The sequence below is a fragment of the Pseudochaenichthys georgianus genome, unplaced genomic scaffold (genome assembly GCF_902827115.2).
Source record: "Pseudochaenichthys georgianus unplaced genomic scaffold, fPseGeo1.2 scaffold_1154_arrow_ctg1, whole genome shotgun sequence".
Classification (NCBI taxonomy): Eukaryota; Metazoa; Chordata; class Actinopteri; order Perciformes; family Channichthyidae; genus Pseudochaenichthys; species Pseudochaenichthys georgianus.
The window spans coordinates 17818-38983 of NW_027262099.1; the positions used below are offsets into that span (position 1 = coordinate 17818).

The 21166-nt window shown below is 42.0% G+C and overlaps 1 protein-coding gene and 1 long non-coding RNA gene across 2 annotated transcripts; one reads left to right on the forward strand and one right to left on the reverse strand.

The window, feature by feature from the left end:
• The first annotated feature begins 3924 nt into the window (after positions 1 to 3924).
• On the forward strand, positions 3925 to 20100 carry LOC139433189 (zinc finger and SCAN domain-containing protein 22-like). Its single transcript, XM_071202089.1, has 2 exons — positions 3925 to 4377; positions 18858 to 20100. The coding sequence occupies exons 1-2, from the start codon at positions 4128 to 4130 to the stop codon at positions 19847 to 19849; spliced, it is 1242 nt and encodes a 413-aa protein (XP_071058190.1). The 5' UTR covers positions 3925 to 4127; the 3' UTR covers positions 19850 to 20100.
• On the reverse strand, positions 8776 to 10867 carry LOC139433188 (uncharacterized). The gene is made up of 3 exons (XR_011642753.1): positions 10206 to 10867; positions 9845 to 9946; positions 8776 to 9470 (listed from the first exon to the last, which is right to left on the reverse strand). It is a non-coding gene; the product is annotated as an uncharacterized lncRNA (long non-coding RNA).
• Positions 20101 to 21166: the final 1066 nt, after the last annotated feature.

Below are 21166 nucleotides of genomic sequence, written 5' to 3' on the forward strand. Positions count from 1 at the left end.
CAATGATCTTGATATTCCCCAAACTGTGACACAGAGGAAGAAGCGTAGAAACATGGAATACTTTGTAGTCAAGGCATCATGTGGAGCAATGTGAAACATTAAACATAAATAAACTGGTGTACAAAACTCACATACCTGCATTTCAATGGACAGCATAAAAGGACACGTGAGCTGGGTTCTGGTGCTCAGATTAGCTATTGATGATCACGTTGATAAATCATATAAAACAAATAGCCAATCACACAACAAACATGTTGCTGTGACTGTGAGCATTAAACAATTAACATTAAACTAAACAAACACAACAGTACATTATTGTCCTTATAAAATAAAAACATACATTTTGTCCACCGAGATAATACAGGCACCTTACTCTCAAGAGATCCTCACCTGCTATGAGAATCTCCCACAATCCATTGCCGTAACAAAGCTAATGCAGGCACACGTTTGTGACACCAGATGGCGCAATTGTGTATGTGCGTGAGGAGTCTTGCAGTAGAACATTTTACTGTAGCGCCGCCACTGTGGGCTAAGCCCCGCATTTTTCCAGGTCCAGGCGACGCCCCTGCTTCCAACACACTCTCACTCCCTAAGCGTCCAATAACGACGTTTGGTCAGTGTCCGTGGCGTCCAATTGTGACGCTCCTAGGCTCCTTCAGCGTCATAAAGGGACGCAAATAGCTTTCAACTGATTGCAATGTATTCCCATCTGCGTCGGGATTTGACGCTCATGGAAGCACGGCATTTGTTTATGTCGGCTGCCCTTAAAGGTAATGTGAGCGTCCATTCCCAGGAGTAAAGGATGGCAGAAGACACTACACTACCCAGAATCCCCAGCTATCGTTTGGACTACACCATGTGCTCTGTTTGACAAACCCGGTGATAGTCCTCAAGCTCTGTGATTGGAGAGTGTGCTCCGAGGATTAAGCCAGCCTCGAACAGCACTTGAAATGGGATGGAACCACGGCAGACTGTCCAAAACTGGATTTGAACGGGTCCACCGCGTCTCCCCTCCCCCACCTCGTCCCCAGAACTACACATGCTGGCTATTCTGTTTCGCAACATGTTCTCTATGGCATGTCTCTACTGGGAGTTGTAGTTTTAAAAGACGTTTTCGTATTTCCCATAATAAGAAGTTGCCAGTATTAAACTGTGTACATCCCTGGAGGTTTAGGGGACAGGAAACACTCACATTTAAAACATATAATTAATAAATGGGTGAAAATTGCTTGTGCCCATAATGGGCAGTATTAATATATATACCCACACGCCAGCTAAGGTCAGAAGAGCTTTATTTAACAGCTGGTCTTATGTGTGTGACCCCTGTGACAACATTACATTACATTAATTGATAAGCCTGAAACATGCACTTGTCAAGGTTCAGAGGCACATTTTGCAAATATGGCAGTAGCCATCGATCAGCTTAAGATAAGATATACTTTATTGATCCCAAGTTGGAACATTTGCGTTACATCAGCATGTGTAACAGTTAAATATGCAGTTGTGTTTATTTGAAAATCATTTAGTATAATCACACAAATTCTGTGTTTTATATTCAACAATTCTGTGTTCTTTATTTATTGATTGTTCAATACCCGACAAGGCCGGAGATGAAATATCTACATACATCTTATAAGAGTCTAATACATTATGTATAATATCAGTTAAAATAAGTGCTTCAACATAGTTAACATTGCTGGAGGTATGCACACATATTGATAGATGTCTCGTAATGCACTGTTGAGGAACCTGCGACCCAAGTTTTTCATTCAGTGCAGAACTACACCACAGTTGTGTAGGCCTATATGATATGTCAATCAACCTTAGAGAATCATGAAATCTTGAAAGGGATGTGCAAAATAGTCATTATATACAGTCTTTAATTAACTATTAGTAGAGAATAACGAGTAATGAATATACTTTATAGGGATCGTATTAATATCTAATAATAAAAATAATTAAATTCAATAACATGCTTTAACCACCAGGTGTCCCTTTATATCATCTGTGCACCTTTATGGTGTAAATACAGCCTATCTACCAATTGGATCAAATATAAAAGTGAGCCGAATTAGTGTCGATACTGCAAGGAGACGTATTGTGTGAAAATAAATGTAAGATGTTGTTTAATGGCTGATATATTTATGATCCACGTCACGTTTCCAGTTCCTCATGTTTGTCTTCTCATCAGGGCTCTATAAATACAGAACTACGGCAGATATGTAATATGTAATGCAGCCGAACCGTGTATTACAATGCCGTTATGTGATGACTTTCAAAGAGAAAAGCAAGCACACCCGGAATAAAGTGTTATTATTATTTTTTTTAAATGTTTTAGGTCTGTTAATGACGATGTGCTGTGAGATGTAAGACTGGAATTGCACAGGGGGGAAATAACGTAGGCTATCTTTAGATGCGGATTTTGTTAAACTAATATGTTTAGGCTGTGGACCAACACTATACATTGACGGGAAAGGGGGTAGCAATAAAGATAACACCATTAAACAGTTACACAACATAACAGGAATAATATCGATAGCAGCGTCCCTAGCAACCACCTTGGTAACAATGAAAATGTCGCGATTTCCTGAAGTAATCTTCGTAATACCTAGCAAACTAAAGATCATGTACATCCACTGCACACATAATCTGAAATAACAACTCATATTTCTCGCATCAAATGACATCAACACGCATTTTAATGGCCAAACTAACTTTAAAATAGGCATTTTCTACCAAGAATAAAACGAATTTCGGCCATGTTTTCTTTTTCTGCAGGGAGAAATTTGAAGATCATGTGACATAGACGCTGGGGATTCTGGGTAGTGTAGTGTCTTCTGCCATCCTTTACTCAAAAAAAAAATGTGTTTATCCGAATCGAAGCGGAAAAATACAAAAGCATTGCACACAAACCAATCAATGTTGTGTAATTAACAAGGATAATCTGGTGTTTTTTAGTCGATGAGTAGTGCAGATATCACTGTAAAATCAATCGACAGTAAGAGGAATACTTACTTCCGGGTGTACAATTCGCCGTTATCCAATGGGAATGGACGCTCACATTGCCTTTAAGGGCAGCCGGCATAAACGAATGCCGTGCTTCCATGAGCGTCAAATCCCGACGCAGATGGGAATACATTGCAATCAGTTGAAAGCTATTTGCGTCCCTTTATGACGCTGAAGGAGCCTAGGAGCGTCACAATTGGACGCCACGGACACTGACCAAACGTCGCTATTGGACGCTTAGGGAGTGAGAGTGTGTTGCTGCTTCTTACACCACTGCTACCATGAGTGTTGAGCTGTGTGCTACAAAAGCCTGAATTTAAAATAAATATTTTACAGCTGAACTTGAGACTGTTTTCAAATGTGGAGCAGGTTGTAAGCGAGGCTCCGTTTGCAAATGAGGAAATAGTTCAGTGTCTGCTCCCCCTCCTGGAATGAGTCAGAGTTTGATAAGCCCTCCCTCTTCTTCCTGCTTCAGACACAGCCAGCTCCACTCTGTATTCGACAAAGGCCACGCCCCTGATCAGTGTGCGAACTATACCACGGTCACCGGGGGAGCCGGGATTTTTTTTTTTGCAGGGCCCCCCCCCCCCGCAAATGCTGATCCGTGCATTAATAGCAACAGCACAGACATAGGCCTATTATAAACTATTATAAACTAAACTATAATTTTATTTCACTTATTTTACACCTTTGAAAAAAAAAACATGCCCAAAATGGAATTTATTTGTTCATCATATCAGTATTTTAGAGAGCTCCCCCCAAATTTCACAAACCATGTTCCCAGGGGAGCTCATGTCACCACTAGGGGAGCTATAGCTCCCCCTGCTCCCCTCCAGTTCGCACCCTGCCCCTGATACAACTGCCTACCGTTATAGAATATCAGCAGTTGTTCGTCCAACATTTTTTCGTTAACGGCGTCTCGTCGCTACGGTTCTCTCTCTCTGTGTTCCTGAGAAAGTGTGTGTGAGCTCCAGCACTACTGATCCATCATCTGTGTGTTTGGATAAACCTCCGAATGGACTGTGTGCTCTTTTTTATGGAGCGTTTACCTCGGACTATAGGAGCTAGTTTAGCATGCTAGCTGGAAACACGTTAGCAACGCCAGTCAGATTGAGAGTTTGATGGAGAGAGAAACAGTGTGTTTAACGGAGCTTGCAGGAAAAGGTGATCTAGTAAACATGAGTAAAGTCCAAATGCTGCTGTCGTTGAAGAAGCAGCGACTCACTGCTGCTGCTGAAGAGATATTTGCTTTGTTTGAAAAAACGATAGCCAAGTACGAGGAGGAGCTGTCTCTTTCCAAAGAGGAGAACAAGAGACTCCAGAAACTTCTGGACGCTGTTTTACAGCCTCGGCTTCGGATCCACAGAGCAGGTCTGTTCCCTTTACCCTTAATTAACACTTTACACTCTTGAGTAGCACTTTATTACCACATTAATAACACTTTAGAACCTTTATCAGCACTTGCTGCAGGTAGTAGATCCTGAAGTAAAAGTACAAACACCACACTGTGAAAATACTCCATTACAAGTTACTGCATTAATGTTAGTTAAGTAAAAGTATGTAAGTATTATTAGACACATGTACTTATGATAATTAAAATGTATTACGGAAGAGCAAACCTACCAAAAATAAATATATTTATAAAAATCCATACATTGCCATTTAATTTACTGATTTAAATATTACCCATATATGTAGGCACTAGTTGGTTAAATGTGACATAATTTGATAATTTATTTTTAATGTGCTTCTTTGTTCACCTTTTCTTTTTAAATGTGAAAAAGCAAATACAAATAGGCTAAATACTTTGGATTAATTCAAATTGCGCGAGGATAATTCATAAAGAAATCAATGAATAAATATCTTCAATAATAAATTAAACACATCTAAAATGTTACTTGTTAAAGAATAGGGGAACTAGTACAAAGGTCATTAAGTAATTAAAACGTTAATATAAATTCATCTCATCAATCAATTATTGCCAACATATATATATATATATATATATATACAGAATATATATTTTGAGAGAGATATACACTAGTATTAGATGCAGTCAAAAGTTTGGACACATCTTCTCATTCAAAGTTTTGTATTTATTTAAATTGGATCTACTTTGTAGATTTATTTTGAAGACATGAAAACTATAACGTATATGGAATCATCTAGTAAACAAAAAAGTGTTAAAAAAAATCCAGAATATAATTTATATTTTTCTGGCTACTGCAGAAGGCTGTGGTAGCCATGCTGGTTAAGGGTGCCTTGAATTCTGAATAAATCACCAACAGTGACACCAGCAAAGCAGACACAAACAGAAGGAGGTAACCCGAGCCAGCCACACCACGGGCTGTAGGACCCAGAGTTTCCCTCCCCTTACCAGAAATGAAATAAATACCCTGGGAAACAAAATAAAGCCGCGAAAACTGGACCATCAGGTCCTCCAGGCTCAACATAAAAACATCAGCAGATAAATGGTCCACAGCTCAAAAGTAGCAGAGAGATAATTAAAGGTGAGTGTCTCCCGGCGTTTGGACAGGCGAGACCTCCTTCTCCTCCAGTTTCTCCTTTATAATACGACTGAGTGGAATTAGGAACACCTGGGCAGAGGCGGAGCCAGGGGCAGACCTGGGGCCTAATTTATAAAGGGATATACGCTCAAAAGATGGCGTACGCCAGTTTCTATGCAATGTTTGCGATTTATAAAATACTAACTTGACGGGAAAATGTGCAGTCCTCCACGCAAACTCTAACCCATGTGTACGCACTAAGCACAAAAACGGGAGAGACGAGAAACTGCGACACCGTTGGCAGAAGGAAGAATGGAGAGAGATATATGGAAATAATACCATAAATAAAATGTTACCTCTCATTTATCATATATGAAGAATTCATTTTCAAACATTGATTAAAGCCAATCTTAAAATGATTAAACAAACGCCTGTTTGAGACTCCTCAGTGCACACAAAAACATAACTTGGAGAAATAAATAAATACGGATATGTTATTTAAAACCACCTTGAATATGTTGTGTTAATGTTATGAAATGTTTTCTCATAAATGAGCAGGAGGACAGAATTACATCTAAACTGACGCCGTTTTGCATTTCTATAGGTTGTACGAGCATGGTTTTATATACCATCATGTTTAATCGTGTTGTATGCCGTTTGCCAATACTTGATAAGTCGCTCGTAAAACACAGGAGGTATGGAAGCTAAGAACACCATATGTGGTCAATTGTACAGCTAATATAACACAACACATTAGTTGTATTTCCTTTAACTGGTGGATATAGGGTTGCTGCGGGGAGGGGGGGTTGAGTCGCACATGCTGCAGTGGAGACGCTGCGCACAGCTGATCGACAGCTGGAACACAAACCACCAAATACGAAAACATAATTCAGATCCAGTCGTCATGACTCCACACCGGGGGGATTCCCTGATCACTTCTTACAGTTTCTCATCAAGGGGGTGTCTCCTGTCCCCGGTACAAACACACTGCCTGAGGAAGGCTGTGTATTGTTTTTGTCATTAACCTTTTTCGGGCCATTTATTTATTTATTTAGGTGACGATCCGACCTCCATGCTGCTACTCTGGTTAAAACTGCATCCACCAAACAATATGATTTCTCTCGACCTCCCCAAAATAACCAAAATCTGACACGGTGTGAGATGTATTTTTTAGCTGTTCTGTCGTCATTTCCTGCGATCTTCTTCATGTAGTCAGTCAAAATGAATGAATGAATGGGCGTTTCTTTGACTATTTATAGGCAGATATGGGCATTACGTGAAGCCCACAAAAGCTGCACCGCATTTCGAGTCGGTTGTGATTTATAAAGGGAAACCGGCGTAGGAAGTGCTGTACGCACTTTCCTCGCCGGTGCGCAATGTTAGGTGAATCGGAAAATGTCTGTACCTATTTTTTGGATTTCTACTACGTAAGCAACCTTCCCATGTGAATCCTACGCACGGCATTTTAAATGAGGCCCCTGGGCTGAAGTCCAATAGTCCATTTAGCTTAGGAACCTTCCTAACGGAGTGAAATGACCTGGAATTCCCTCAGTGGCAGCCATGATAAGTGCCGTTCGAATTCTCTAGATCAGTGGTCACCAACCTTTTTAAGCCCAAGATCACCGACCTCGGCCTAGGTGAAAGGCGAGATCTACTTATTGCAGAATTGAGTGAAAAAGACAACCCATACAGTGCCTCCAATTTTATATAGGCTAATTGCATCTGAATTACTGTTACAATGAAGGCTCCATAATCAGCTCACGGCATATAGGCAGAGGTAAAGTGCTATTTTTTTATAAGTGGGGGGTGGACGTCACCTCCTCTAGGGGGGTCCTCGCCTCCTCTAGGTGGGTCCGGGGGGATGCTCCCCCGGGAAGATTTTTTTTAAAATATTGAAGTTGGAAGCATCAATCTGGTGCACTTTGAGAGCAACATGAAGACCTCTCTCAGCACCTATGAAACAGATTTTCATTTTCTTTATGGATATTTTACAAATCACTCTCCTTTTAAACTGTATTCTTGTTTTACTGCCATATTGTGTGTGTGTGTGTGTGTGTGTGTGTGTGTGTGTGTGTGTGTGTGTGTGTGTGTGTGTGTGTGTGTGTGTGTGTGTGTGTGTGTGTGTGTGTGTGTGTGTGTGTGTGTGTGTGTGTGTGTGTGTGTGTGTGTGTGTGTGTGTGTGTGTGTGTGTGTGTGTGTGTGTGTGTGTGTGTGTGTGTGTGTGTGTGTGTGTGTGTGTGTGTGTGTGTGTGTGTGTGTGTGTGTGTGTGTGTGTGACAAAAAAACAAGAGAAGAAGAACTACACGGGGGAGGGGGTATAAAGCGCACCCGCTGTATGAGACGTTTGTTTACTTTCAGACCTCAGACATGATGGAGTTCAATGAGCTTGTTGTCTTTGTGCTCATGTTATACAGCTTTGTAACTGGGTTATTGCAGCCAACTAGGGATTTGACCCACGCGTCGGATGCTGTAAGTGCAATGCTGGTTCGGAATCGAAGGCGTACCATAACGAGTATTTCAACCGCAAAGGCTGGCACTCGCTCGTCCTGCAGGGTGTTGTGGATGCTAGGGGCCTCTTTTGGAGTGTTTTTGTTGGCTTACCAGGTAGCATGCATGATAGCAGAGTGTTCAGCATGTCCTCACTGGGTAGTTTTGTGGATAGGAGTGGTCTACTTCCTCATGTAACAAGGAATATTGGGGGACATGATGTGGGTTACTATATCCTTGGGGACTCAGCCTACCCCCTGCAAAGATGGCTGATGAAACCTTTCCAGGACAATGGAAGGCTTTGTTCAGTGCATTTGGTTCTCTCTTTTATTTACCACATTCAAGACGGGCACAATTACAATAGTGCAGACACACCTTTGTGCAAAGACAATATGTCAGTATCAAAACAGTGTGGCAATATAATAACAAACTGCCAGGTGTCATATGCACATTAAATAGGCTCAGCAGTTAACACACCTTTATTATATATCCTCCTAGATGTTCCCTTACTATAATTAATTAAAATATTGAACTCACAACACTGGTAATTACAAACTTAACCATTTCTCTTTCAATAAATAAATAGTGCTTGTGTTGATGGACGCCGTTTTGAAATACAATGAAATTATCTATTTCAAAGCCACATTGTGGGTGGGACACAGCTAAAGCTTCGCCAGTTTATAACCGATGAAACATGATGGTATCAGAATAATCACTTACATGTGATTTATAGGATGCTACACAGGTCACTGTAAAGATAGTGTCAGAGGAGAAATAAGCAAGATACATTATCTGTTAAATCGCCATGGAGGTTATCTTTTATTTATCAGCAGCAGATCAATAAGTGTCAGTATCAAAACATAACACTGGCAAATACAATAGGTAGGCTCAGCAGACAGACCGTAGTGCAAAGTTAAAGTGTCACATGATTATCTACTAAATAGTGAATTCAGCATCAACTTCACCAAGATGAAGTTCAAAACAATGTAACAGACACACCTTAGTGCAAGTTAGGTGTCAGTATTAAAAAAACAGTGGCAATATATATATAATAACAATAGAAAATCAACTTCAATCAAATGTACCCAAAACAAATATATAAAAATAGCACTGTAAGAGTTTAACTGTGGGCTAAGCCCTGAATGTTTCCATGTCCAGGAAACACCGCTGTGTGTCAATATTTAAAACAATACTACAGGGAGGAAGGCCTGTTTGACTTCACTAGCTCTGAAAGCACTCCCAGAAACCCCTGCTGAAAAGCCTTTTGTTGCTCCATTTGCTGTGCCAAGACTGCGTCCCGTTCATCCTGGCGCTCCATCATCGCAATCACCCTGTCCTCTGTTTCCTGGGCCTTGTGTAAAAGCATCATCTGGTCCTCGTGGATCGCCTTGCTGGCCATGGCACGCCTGTCCTCCATAGTCTCGATGGTGGCAAAGAAGTTCTCATCATGTGTGTCCTGTGCGCGCTTTCCTAAGAGGAAACATTATTTAATCACCATGTAGTTTTACAGGCAGAAGGGACACGGTCAGGCTGTTAGGGCTATTCCGACTGATAGGGTTAGGCACAGACACACACACACTCACAGACACACAAAGACATAAACACACACACACACACACACACACACACACACACACACACACACGAGAGAGACACACGTTACGTTTTCTTACCGGAAGTCATGTGACCTAGCCCGGATGTTTACAATTTTGTGAGCGTAAAATGGGCGCGAAAAGTGTAAACACCTGCCTAGGCAAACACGTTTTCCACGGTGTTTCATAATTCATAATTGTACCATGAAGGAAGTAAACGTGATTGTGAAGCTACAGTGTGTGTGAACGTACTTTTGCGTTTGGTTGATGAAAAGGGAGACGAGCAACGGCTGCTGTTGCGATCGGGAAAGGACAGTCCACTCGTTTCCAATCCAGCGAGTTGTCCCGCCTCGCCTGAAACAAACAAATGTAGTGCCATGAGTTAGTGAAGCATATTACAGAAAACACTGCCCACTTATTCACAAGACAACACGTTTTCATGGCGGCCGAGAATAGCTAGTTAGATGTTATGTTATTAGCCAGCTCAGGGCCGGCTAACAGTGTTAGCCAGTTCAGCCTGCTCATGGCTACCTCGATCTACTGAGCAAATAAAAGTGCATCTGAGACCAGTAATGTGCATATTAAAAACCCCAGTACAAGTAGTTTATTTTACCTTCGTCGTTGTCGTCGTTGCTCACTTCACAGCCGACTGAATCCGCCGTTTCAGCGAGCTCCCACAGCAGCGTGCCCGAGTCGATGGTCGCCGTTGTCCCGGAGAACGAGGGTCTCTGGCCGAGCAGATCATCCAGGCGCTCGTACCATTTACTGGTCTTTCTATCGTTACCACTTTTGTTATTGTGGTCTTTAATTTTTTTATAGTCCTGCCTGAGTTTTTAAATGTTTACCCGGCATCCGTGTGCACTGTGCACGATTCCCAGCTCAAGTAGCTTTTGCGAACATCGCTCAAAACATTTTGAGTTGGGAACTGCTTTTTGTAGAAGCTGCTGCATCCCTGCATCTGAGTAAATGGACAGAAGCGCCGACACTTCCTCATCATTCCACCGCTCCGGTGCTGTACGTGTTGTCATAACTGCTTTACAAACAACCTACTCGCTCAGGTGTGGATGTGGTTTTGTAGCGAGGAAAAAAATGGCTGCCTAACAAAACAAATTCAGAGTCTAACGGGGCGTGGTTTGCAATTCGCCCAGCCAATAGAAATAGAATAGAAATTGGCACTCTTTGTCACCAGGTTCGTACCACCTCTCTAGCAGGGACTAAAAAGTACCAAAAGAGTTCCCGGCACTGAGTAGTCCCGGCGGTGTGAACGCGACATTATTGGTACTAACGGAACTAAAGTACCAGGGAAAGTCCTGCGGTGTGAACGCGGCTATGGACTCACATTAAAACAGTTACTAAATCAGCCTACTATCACCTAAAGAATATATCTAGTATTAAAATACTAATGTCACAGCAGGATTTGGAAAAACGTGTCCATGCTTTTATCTTCAGTAGACTGGACTACTGTAATGGTGTCTTCACAGGTCTCACTAAAAAATCTATTCAAAAGCTGCAGCTGATTCAGAACGCCGCTGCTCGAGTCCTCACTAACACTAAGAAAGTGGATCACATCACTCCTGTTCTGAAGTCTTTACACTGGCTTCCTGTGTGTCAAATAAATGATTTCAAAAATACTGCTGCTGGTTTATAAAGCACTGAATGGTTTAGGCCCAAAATACATTTCTGACCTCCTGCTAAATTATGAACCATCCAGATCTCTCAGGACTTCAGGGACTGGTCAGCTTTCTGTCCCCAGAGTCAGAACTAAACATGGTAAAGCAGCGTTCAGTTTGCAAAATGTGCCATTTTGCAACCTCTCAAGTTTTTCCGCAAGTCCTTTGGCTTCATACACCTGTCCACTTTGAGTGATGCCAACAACTTAATGTCCTCCAATCACCGTCTCCGCTGGTGTACGATATCTGGTGAAATGGCATCATCACATCCACAGCTTCTCCTGCAAAGCTCTTGTTGGATTATCTTGGCTGGCAAAGGGACTGGTGCCAAAATACCCAAAGGATCATACACCGAGCTTGTTGTGGATAGTATGCCAGCTTTCTGAATGGAGTGATTGAAAAGGGTTATGCTGAACAGGTACCAACACAGCAGCACTGTGGCAGTGGAAAATTATGGTACGTCCCACACCACAGTGTTTACCATCCACGAAAAGGTTCTCTCCGAGTGGTGTTTGATTGTGGTGCCACATTTAAAGGAACATCATTAAACAATGTACTTTATCAAGGTCCCAACCTCACCAGTTCACTGCTTGGAGTTCTCACTCGTTTCAGGCAGGAACCTGTGGCATTCATGGGCGACATACGGGCTATGTTTCACCAGGTCAAAGTCACAGAAGAAGACCGAGATTTCCTTCGTTTTCTCTGGTGGCCAGAGGGAGACTTCACCAGAGAGATCCAGGAATACAGAATGACGGTGCATCTGTTTGGGGCTGTCTCTTCTCCCAGTTGCGCTAGTTATGCGCTAAGGAAAACTGCTGATGACAACAAGTCTGACTTTTCTGCTGAGACTGTTGAAGCAGTTAGGCGGAATTTCTATGTGGATGACTGTTTGATGGGTTTGGGCTCAGAGAAGGCAGCAATACAAATGGCTGAAGATCTTAATGCTCTCTGTAAAAGAGGAGGTTTTGTGCTGGAAAAATGGATCAGCAATAGTCGGGCAGTTTTGCAGACAATCTCGGAAGAGCAGAATGCTAAAGGACCTGGATCTGGATGGAGACAATCTTCGTCTTGAGAGAGCTTTGGGACTACTCTGGTGCGTCGAGTCAGATTCTTTTAAATTCAAGATGGAAGTGAAACAGCAGGCTCTAACCAGACGTGGCATGCTATCCACAATCAATCAATCAATCAATGTTTATTTATATAGCCCAATATCACAAATGTTACATTTGTCTCAGTGGTCTTCACAGTGTGTACAGAATATCAGTATGACAATACGACACCCTCTGTCCTTAGACCCTCACATCGTACAAGGAAAAACTTCCAAAGAAAACCCAGTTTAAAGGGAAAAATGGGAGAAACCTCAGGGAGAGCAACAGAGGAGGGATCCCTCTCCCAGGACGGACAGACGTGCAATAGATGCCGTGTGTAAATTGAAAAGATAATACATTTGCAACATAGGTAGTCCAAATGTTTGGAAATGCATGTGTGTATAATAGGAAGATGAATCCACGAGGATATCCATCCAGGACCGATGATCCAGGACCACAGCCACGACTCAAGATCCAGCGCTCGCGATCCAGGACACAGGACCGCAGGATCATCCATGACTCCGGATCCCGGCGTATATAGACACCAAAAAGAAAGACATTTGGGGAAGCTGGGTTAATCGGAACATGAGAGTACACAGGTATAGACAGAGAGAAGGAAGAAGTAAGATGTCCCCCGACAAACTAAGCCTATATCAGCAAAACTAGGGGCTGAAGGTCTTAAGCGCACTCTTAAAAACGGATAGGGTGTCTGCCGCCCGAACACAAACTGGAAGCTGATTCCACAAATGTGGAGCTTGATAATAAAAGGCTCTGGCTCCCATTGCACTTTTAGAGATTCTAGGAACAACCAACAACCCTGCATTCTTGGAACGCAATGCCCTAGTAGGACAGTAGGGTATAATGAGTTCTTTAAGGTAAGATGGCGCCTGCCCCTTAAGGGCTTTGTAGGCGAGAAGAAGAATTTTAAATTCTATCCTGTGTTCTATAGGGAGCCAGTGTAAGGCAGCCAGAACAGGAGTAATGTGGTCCCTTTTCCTAACTCTGGTTAGTACACGAGCCGCAGCATTTTGAATCAGCTGAAGCGACTTGATTGACTTCTTGGTACTCCCTGATAATAAAGAGTTACAATAATCCAGCCTAGAAGTAACAAATGCATGGACTAGTTTCTCTGCATCGTTTTGAGGCAAGATATGCCTGATTTTTGCAATGTTACGTAGATGGAAGTAGGCGGTCCTTGAAATTGATTGTATGTGGGCGTTAAAGGATAAATCCTGATCAAATATAACACCAAGATTCCTTATAGTCTCATTGGAGGCCAAATTAATGCAATCCATAGTTAGTATATCTTTAGATAATTTATTTCGTAGATTCTTCGGGCCAAGTACAATAACTTCAGTTTTGGTCGTGTTTAACATCAAAAAGTTTAAGGTCATCCGCGTTTTTAAGTCCTTAAGGCAGTCTTGAATTGTATTTAGATGATTAATTTCATCAGGCTTGATTGATAAATATAGTTGAGTATCATCCGCATAACAATGAAAGTTTACAGAATGATTCCTTATAATATTGCCTAACGGAAGCATACAAAATAGGTCCGAGCACTGAGCCCTGTGGCACTCCATGGCTAACTTTGGTTTGCGTGGAAGATTCATCGTTAACACGTACAAACTGAGAGCGTTCAGATAGATAGGACCTAAACCAGCCTAAAGCAATTCCCTGTATGCCAACTAAGATATCATGGTCGATAGTATCAAATGCAGCACTGAGATCGAGCAAAACAAGAATAGAGACAAGTCCCTTGTCTGAGGCTATTAGAATATCATTTGTGACTTTAACCAGAGCTGTCTCTGTGCTATGATGTGTTTTAAAGCCAGACTGAAAATCTTCAAATAAATCATTGTTTTTTAAGTAATCACACAGCTGTTTTGCGACCGCTTTCTCAAGAATTTTTGAGAGGAACAGAAGATTAGAAATAGGTCTATAGTTGGCTAAAACCTCTAGATCGAGGTTGTGCTTTTTAAGAAGCGGTTTTATCACTGCTACTTTGAATGATTGTGGAACATAGCCTGATAATAACGACATATTCATAATATTTAATAAAGAAGTGCTAATTAATGGAAAAACTTCCTTCAACAGCTTAGTTGGAATTGGGTCTAACATGCACGTTGATGTTTTAGAAGAGAGAATCATTGAATGTAATTGTTCAAGGTTAATGGCTGAAAAGCATTCTAGTTTACTATCTAGTGTAATATTAGCACTTACGTTTCCGGGAGCTGTTGATAACACTATACTGGTCAAAGGCAAGAGGTCATTAATTTTGTTTCTAAGAGTAACAATTTTATCGTTAAAAAAGCACATAAAATCATTACTACTGAGTGCTATGGGAATAGAAGGCTCAATGGAGCTGTGGCTCTCCGTCAGCCTGGCTACAGTGCTGAAAAGAAATCTTACATTATTCTTATTCTCATCTATTAATGAAGAGTAGTTCAACAAGCTTGGTGTATGATCCTTTGGGTATTTTGGCACCAGTCACTTTGCCAGCCAAGATAATGCAACAAGAGCTCTGCAGGAGAAGCTGTGGATGGGATGATGCCATTCCACCAGATATCGTACACCAGTGGAGACGGTGGTTGAGGACATTAAGTTGTTGGCATCACTCAAAGTGGACAGGTGTATGAAGCCAAAGGACTTCGGTGAACCCAAACATTCTCAACTACATCACTTTGCTGATGCCAGTGAAAATGGCTACGGGACTGTAACTTACATCAGGCTACTGAACTGCAAAGGCGATGTTCATGTTGCTTTCCTATTAGTAAAGGCTAGAGTTATACCCATACAAATGGTGACCATTCCATGACTGGAACTAACAGCTGTTGTTCTGGCTGCCAGGGTGGATATGATGTTAAAATCAGAGCTTCAACTTCATTTGGATGAGTCTGTGTTTTGGACAGACAGTACTTCAGTTCTGAAGTACATTAACAACGAGGACAAGCGTTTCCACACATTTGTTGCAAATAGGAACACAACCATAAGAGAGGTTTCAAGACCATGTCAATGGAAGCATGTAGGAACCAAAGACAACCCAACTGATGCTGCATCCAGAGGAATGAAGATCCCTGACTTTCTGAAAAGCCGCAGTTGGCTTGAGGGTCCCACGTATCTTGTCAAATCTGAAGAGGAATGGCCTACGGCCTATGGCGGTGATGTCATATTGGATTTGGTTGACCCAGAAGTCAGAAAAGATACCTCGGTTAATATCATAGTCAATTAATCACTTGATGCAACAGACCAGCTCATGACTTACTTCTCAGACTGGAAAAAGCTCAAAGTGTTGGTGGCCTGGTTTCTCAGGCTGAAGACAATTCTGTTGGAGTTGAGTCGTAAAAGAAAGGATTTGAATCCCTCTGCACAAGCTGGTCAAGTGAAAAGACTGAAACCCAAAGTCAACCCGGAGAGTCACATCTTGACACCTAAAGATCTCTTGGAAGCTAAGTTGGCTATAATACGCTACGGTCAGCAGCATAGGTTTAAGGATGAAATCACTTCTTTAACATCTGAAACAGGAACAGTGAGCAGACACAGGTCCATCTACAAGCTGGATCCGATTCTGGAAGATGGACTACTAAGAGTTGGAGGTGTTTTCCTGACAAAGGAGGACTGGTGCGCTCTGTCAAGCTACAGACCAAGACCAACATTATTGTGCGACCTATTACTGAACTATGTTTAGTACAGGAAGTGTAGGATGTGCATTTCTATGTATTGAAATATGATTTTCACATTTGGCTCCTTAATTGTTTTCAATTTATACATGTACTATCAATTAGGGGCTAGTGTGTAGGAGCCAATTAACTGTGGGTATAAAGGTAGGAACCTATGTGTGTTGGAGAGAGGTTCCGCCGGAAGGCCCATACAGTTTTTGACCACACACGGAGAACACACACACGGAGAACAAACACACGGAGAACACACACACGGAGAACAAACACACGGGAAAGGTATTGTGTAAACGGTAATATCGTGTGGTGAATATGGAAAGAAGCAAAGTAAATTGAAACCAGTAAAATGGAAATAAATGGACTGTTTCAAACTGGAAACTTTGTTTCTGACCTTTATTCGGCAGCAAACTTGTGTGCGTCAATTACACCCACCAAGCGGATCCTCAGAGGCTTAAAGCGTTGGCTTAGCCTCTACAGTTATTATGCTCCAAATATCTGGAACAAACTCCCAGAAACCTGCAGGACTTTTCTTTTTGTCGCTGCTTTTAATTGAACTATTCATATCTTAGACTGCACTGTAACTTTTATCCATGTATTTTTTCTTTTAATGTTTCTTTTATTATCTTTTATTTTTAATGACTGATTTTAAATGACATTTTCTTAATGTCTTTCATTTTTTGTAAAGCACTTTGAATTGCCGTGTGTGTGTGTGTGTGTGTGTGTGTGTGTGTGTGTGTGTGTGTGTGTGTGTGTGTGTGTGTGTGTGTGTGTGTGTGTGTGTGTGTGTGTGTGTGTGTGTGTGTGTGGTGTGTGTGTGTGTGTGTGTGTGTGTGTGTGTGTGTGTGTGTGTGTGTGTGTGTGTGTGTGTGTGTGTGTGTGTGTGTGTGTGTGTGTGTGTGCGCTAGGCCAGGCCAGGCCTAATCAGAATAATTTCAATTCCAGATTCAATGTTGTTTGCATAAGAAGGCTATATTTTTCGTTTCGTTAAGTTAATTTCACAACAACTTTGGGAATTTTGTTTGTTTGTGATGAGTTTTAAATAGATTTTGAAAGTGAGAGAGAGAAGCAGCGCTGTCTGCTTAGTTGCAATACTGTAGCTTATGCAATGTAGGCCTATACATTGTTTATGTGCCAGTGTGTCCATGGTTTGGAGTCTGTGTGTGTTGAGCGCAGCGCCGTCTGCTTTTTGCAGTACAGTAACTAAAGTAGGACTAAGCATACAGGTAGTTTCTGTGGACCTGTCTGCCCGTTTTGTGAGTGCACTGCGCGCGTGCGCACTTGTGTGGCATTGTTTGGGATGACCCAATTAAAATAGCGTCCCCCCCAGTAAAAAAAATCCCCACTACACCACTGGCTGAGCAGAGTGGGCGAGCTGACCAATCAGAGCACAGTGGGCTCATAGGGAGGGGGCAGGAGCTCCTACAAGGCATGTAGGACAGAGAGTGAATACACATACTATACAGAGATGCTGTATGAGAAACCAATGTGAGTTTGGAAAATTGAACAATGTAAATCTATTCTAGTAGACCTCAACAATGGAATTATGATCAGTAGAAATGGCCATGTCATGGGACCTTTAAGATTGTCTGCTCCTTGAGCTCTGTGAACATCTATGTGGGCTCTGTGATCTGAGGTGCTTTTAATTTGCAGTTTCTGAGGTAACTCTATATTTATCCTCTGCAGCAGAGGTAACTCTTGCTCTTCCTTTCCCGGGGGTCCTCATGAGAGCCAGCCTCATCATAGCATTCGATGGTTTTTGCGACTGCACTTGATGATACATTCAAAGTTCTTGACATTTTCCGGATCGACTGACCTTCATTTCTTAAAGTGATGATGGACGGTTGTTTCTCTTTACTGGGTTGAGTCGTTCTTGCTATAATATGGATTAAAACCGCAGTCAAATAGGACTTTCCACTGTGCACTAACTCGACCTCTGCACAACACAACTGATGGTCTCAAACACATTAACAAGGCAAGTCATTCCACACATTGACTCTTGACAAGGCACACTTGTTAATTGAAACCATTCCAGGTTTCCACCAGAAACTGAAGCTGACTGAGAGAAGCCAAGAGGGTGCAAAGCTGTCATCAAGGCAAAAGGGAGCTACTTTGAAGAATCTAAAATAAAAATCATATTCTTGATTTTTTAACACTTTTTTTGTTAACTAGATAATTCCATATGTGTTCTTTCATAGTTTTGATGTCTTCAGTATTCATCTACAAAGTATAAACATCTTAAAATAAACAAAACACATTGAATGAGAAGGTGTGTCCTAACTGACTGGTACTGTATATAAAACACACATTTTAATATTTAGCAGGTTCCCTCATCTATAATCATTTATACAAGCGCAACTTTGAACATGTACAGCAGTAAAATGCAACATACGAAATAATCAAGAAACATCATACATTAAACACAGACAGGGAACATTTTACTGCACCATCATACTTTTACATAATAACGTGCTGTCAAATGTTCTGTTAATACTTGCATACTGTTACTTAAATAAGGTTTGAATGCAGGATTTTTATTTGTAACCGAGTATTGTAATTCTCTACTGTAGGCGTAGTGTATCTGTGAACGATCCCAAATACAATTCATTGTTTTTCCAGAAGGAAAAAAACGTTTTCACTTTTAACTGGAAGTGGAAAGGGGCTGGGCTACATAAGGTGAATTGAGCCAACACAAATACACGATAGGTGGGACTAAGAAAGATAATGTGAACATATAAAAACAAAGGCAAAATGTCTCCCATTGTAATGGTGGTTAGATATTTAAATGCTAACACTTAACAGTTTGTTCCGACTGTGTGTTTCCTGTTTCTTGCAGATGTCCAGCTGCTGGTGGTGGTTAAAGAAGAGTTTCTCCCGGAGTGGAGCCCCAGTCTGGACCCGGAGGACCCAGAGCCCCCCCCACATATTAAGCAGGAACAGGAAGAACTCAGGATCAGTCAGGAGGGAGAGCAGCTTCACAAGTTGGAGGAGGCTGAGATCACCAAGTCCACTTTCATTCCTGACCCTGTGAAGAGTGAAGATGATAAAGAGAAACCTCAGTCCTCACAGCCTCATCAAAGACAAACTGAACACATGGAAACAGAAGGTGAAGACTGTCGAGGACCAAAACCAGACAGGAGCTCAGATCCAAAGAGCAGTTTACAACCAAAGACTGAGGATGACACTGGAGACACTTCGGAACCTGACACTGAAGACAGTGCTGATTGGAAGGAGACCAGAGAACCTGCATCAGGCTCAAACTCACTGAAAAATAGACATGAATCTGTCAGTTATCCACAACGTAGTGCTGAAAATAAACCATTCAGCTGCTCAGTCTGTAAGAAAGCTTTTTCACGGAGTGGGCATTTAAAGGAACACACGAGAGTCCACACAGTAGAGAAACCACACAGCTGCTCAGTCTGTAAGAAAGCTTTTTCACGGAGTGCACATTTAAAGGAACACATGAGAATCCACACAGGAGAGAAACCATTCAGCTGCTCAGTCTGTAAAAGAGCTTTTTCACAGAGAGGGCAAATAAAAGTACACATGAGAATCCACGCAGGAGAGAAACCATTCAGCTGCTCAGTCTGTAAGAAAGCTTTTTCACAGAGTGCACATTTAAAGGCACACACGAGAGTCCACACAGTAGAAAAACCATTCAGCTGCTCAGTCTGTAAGAAAGCTTTTACAATGAAAAGAGATGTAAAACGACACATGAGAATCCACATAGGAGAGAAAGCATTCAGCTGCTCAGTCTGTAAGAAAGATTTTTCAAGGAGTGATCATTTAAAGAAACACATGAGAGTCCACACAGGAGAGGAAAAATAGAGCTGCAATGTTTGTGACAAAAGATTTAAATGGCATAATCGTTTCAAAAGACATAAGTGTGTTGGTCGTCAGCTGATCCTGTAACTGTAAGGGAATACATTCGTCTATTTTGTATCCTGATGACCTAATGCCTTTACATGTAATACGTTACTCCCTAAGCCTGATTTCACCCACCTGCAACCAATTCGCTAATAATCACTAATCTTCATTTTCTTTGACGCCTTGACTCGACTATTTCTTGTTTAATAATCATTACATCTCCTCAGGACCAAGTTCCGGTGTCCTGCCTTTCACCTGCTGTTCACCGTCTGCTCATTTAAGGTGGACTCACCTTTACAAGGGACCAGCTAGTCTTACGGCCCCTACACACGGCGGCGTGCGTTGCCGCTTGGCGGTGGGCGTGTCTTGAGCTTGGGGAATTAACGCGAGCAGCCCGACCAACAACCAACCACATGAATGGCCCGCCCCGGACATACAAAGCAAAGCATTCATGCTACATCCATGCTGGCTAAACATACTGTCTATGCTTGCTAGCTGTCCATTCAAACGAAATACACTGGATATAAACTCCCCAAACAAGCGAAAACCTACCAGTTTCCCCCACTGTCTTTGCCACCTCCCCCCATGCCTGGCTCCTCCGGTTTGTATCCCTGTATGTTCCCTACCGCCACGATCATTTTTCTCCTCCTTTTGTTGACATATGGGAAATAACTGCGGTCTGGCTCTCCCAACATACACCCGGTTTGATTGGCTACTGCTTGTACTGTCAGATTTACATACGAGGGATTTGATTGGCTGACGCCTCCGTCGAGGCGGCAAAAGTAGAACATTGCTCTACTTTTGCAGCGAGCACCTCGAGAGAAGCTACGCTTTGCTCCCGCAATGCAGTTCGGCGAATCGTGACGTCACCCCATTCAAAGTGAATGGGCAGAAGCGTTGAAGCGGCAACGCACGCCGCCGTGTGTAGGGGCCGTTAGTGTCTTAATGCAAATGTTTTGTAAATTGATGCTAGACCAATAATGTGCTGTTGGGTAGTGTGCTCTCTGCAGGACGGTGTCTGTACTCAAATATTGTTTATGAAATGAGAGCTTCATTCCGTTTTTGTTGTCTAAACAACGCCAACAGTGCGATATCTTTTTGTTTTTTTACCTTACTAAATGGTCTAATGATCATTGGAGCGAGGGGCGAGGCGAAACTCGCCAAAGTGATTTAAAGGAGACATGTCATGGCCATTTCCACCGATCATAATTCCATTTTTGAGGTATAGAATATATTTATATCGTGCAATTTTCCAAACACACATTGGTTTCTCATACA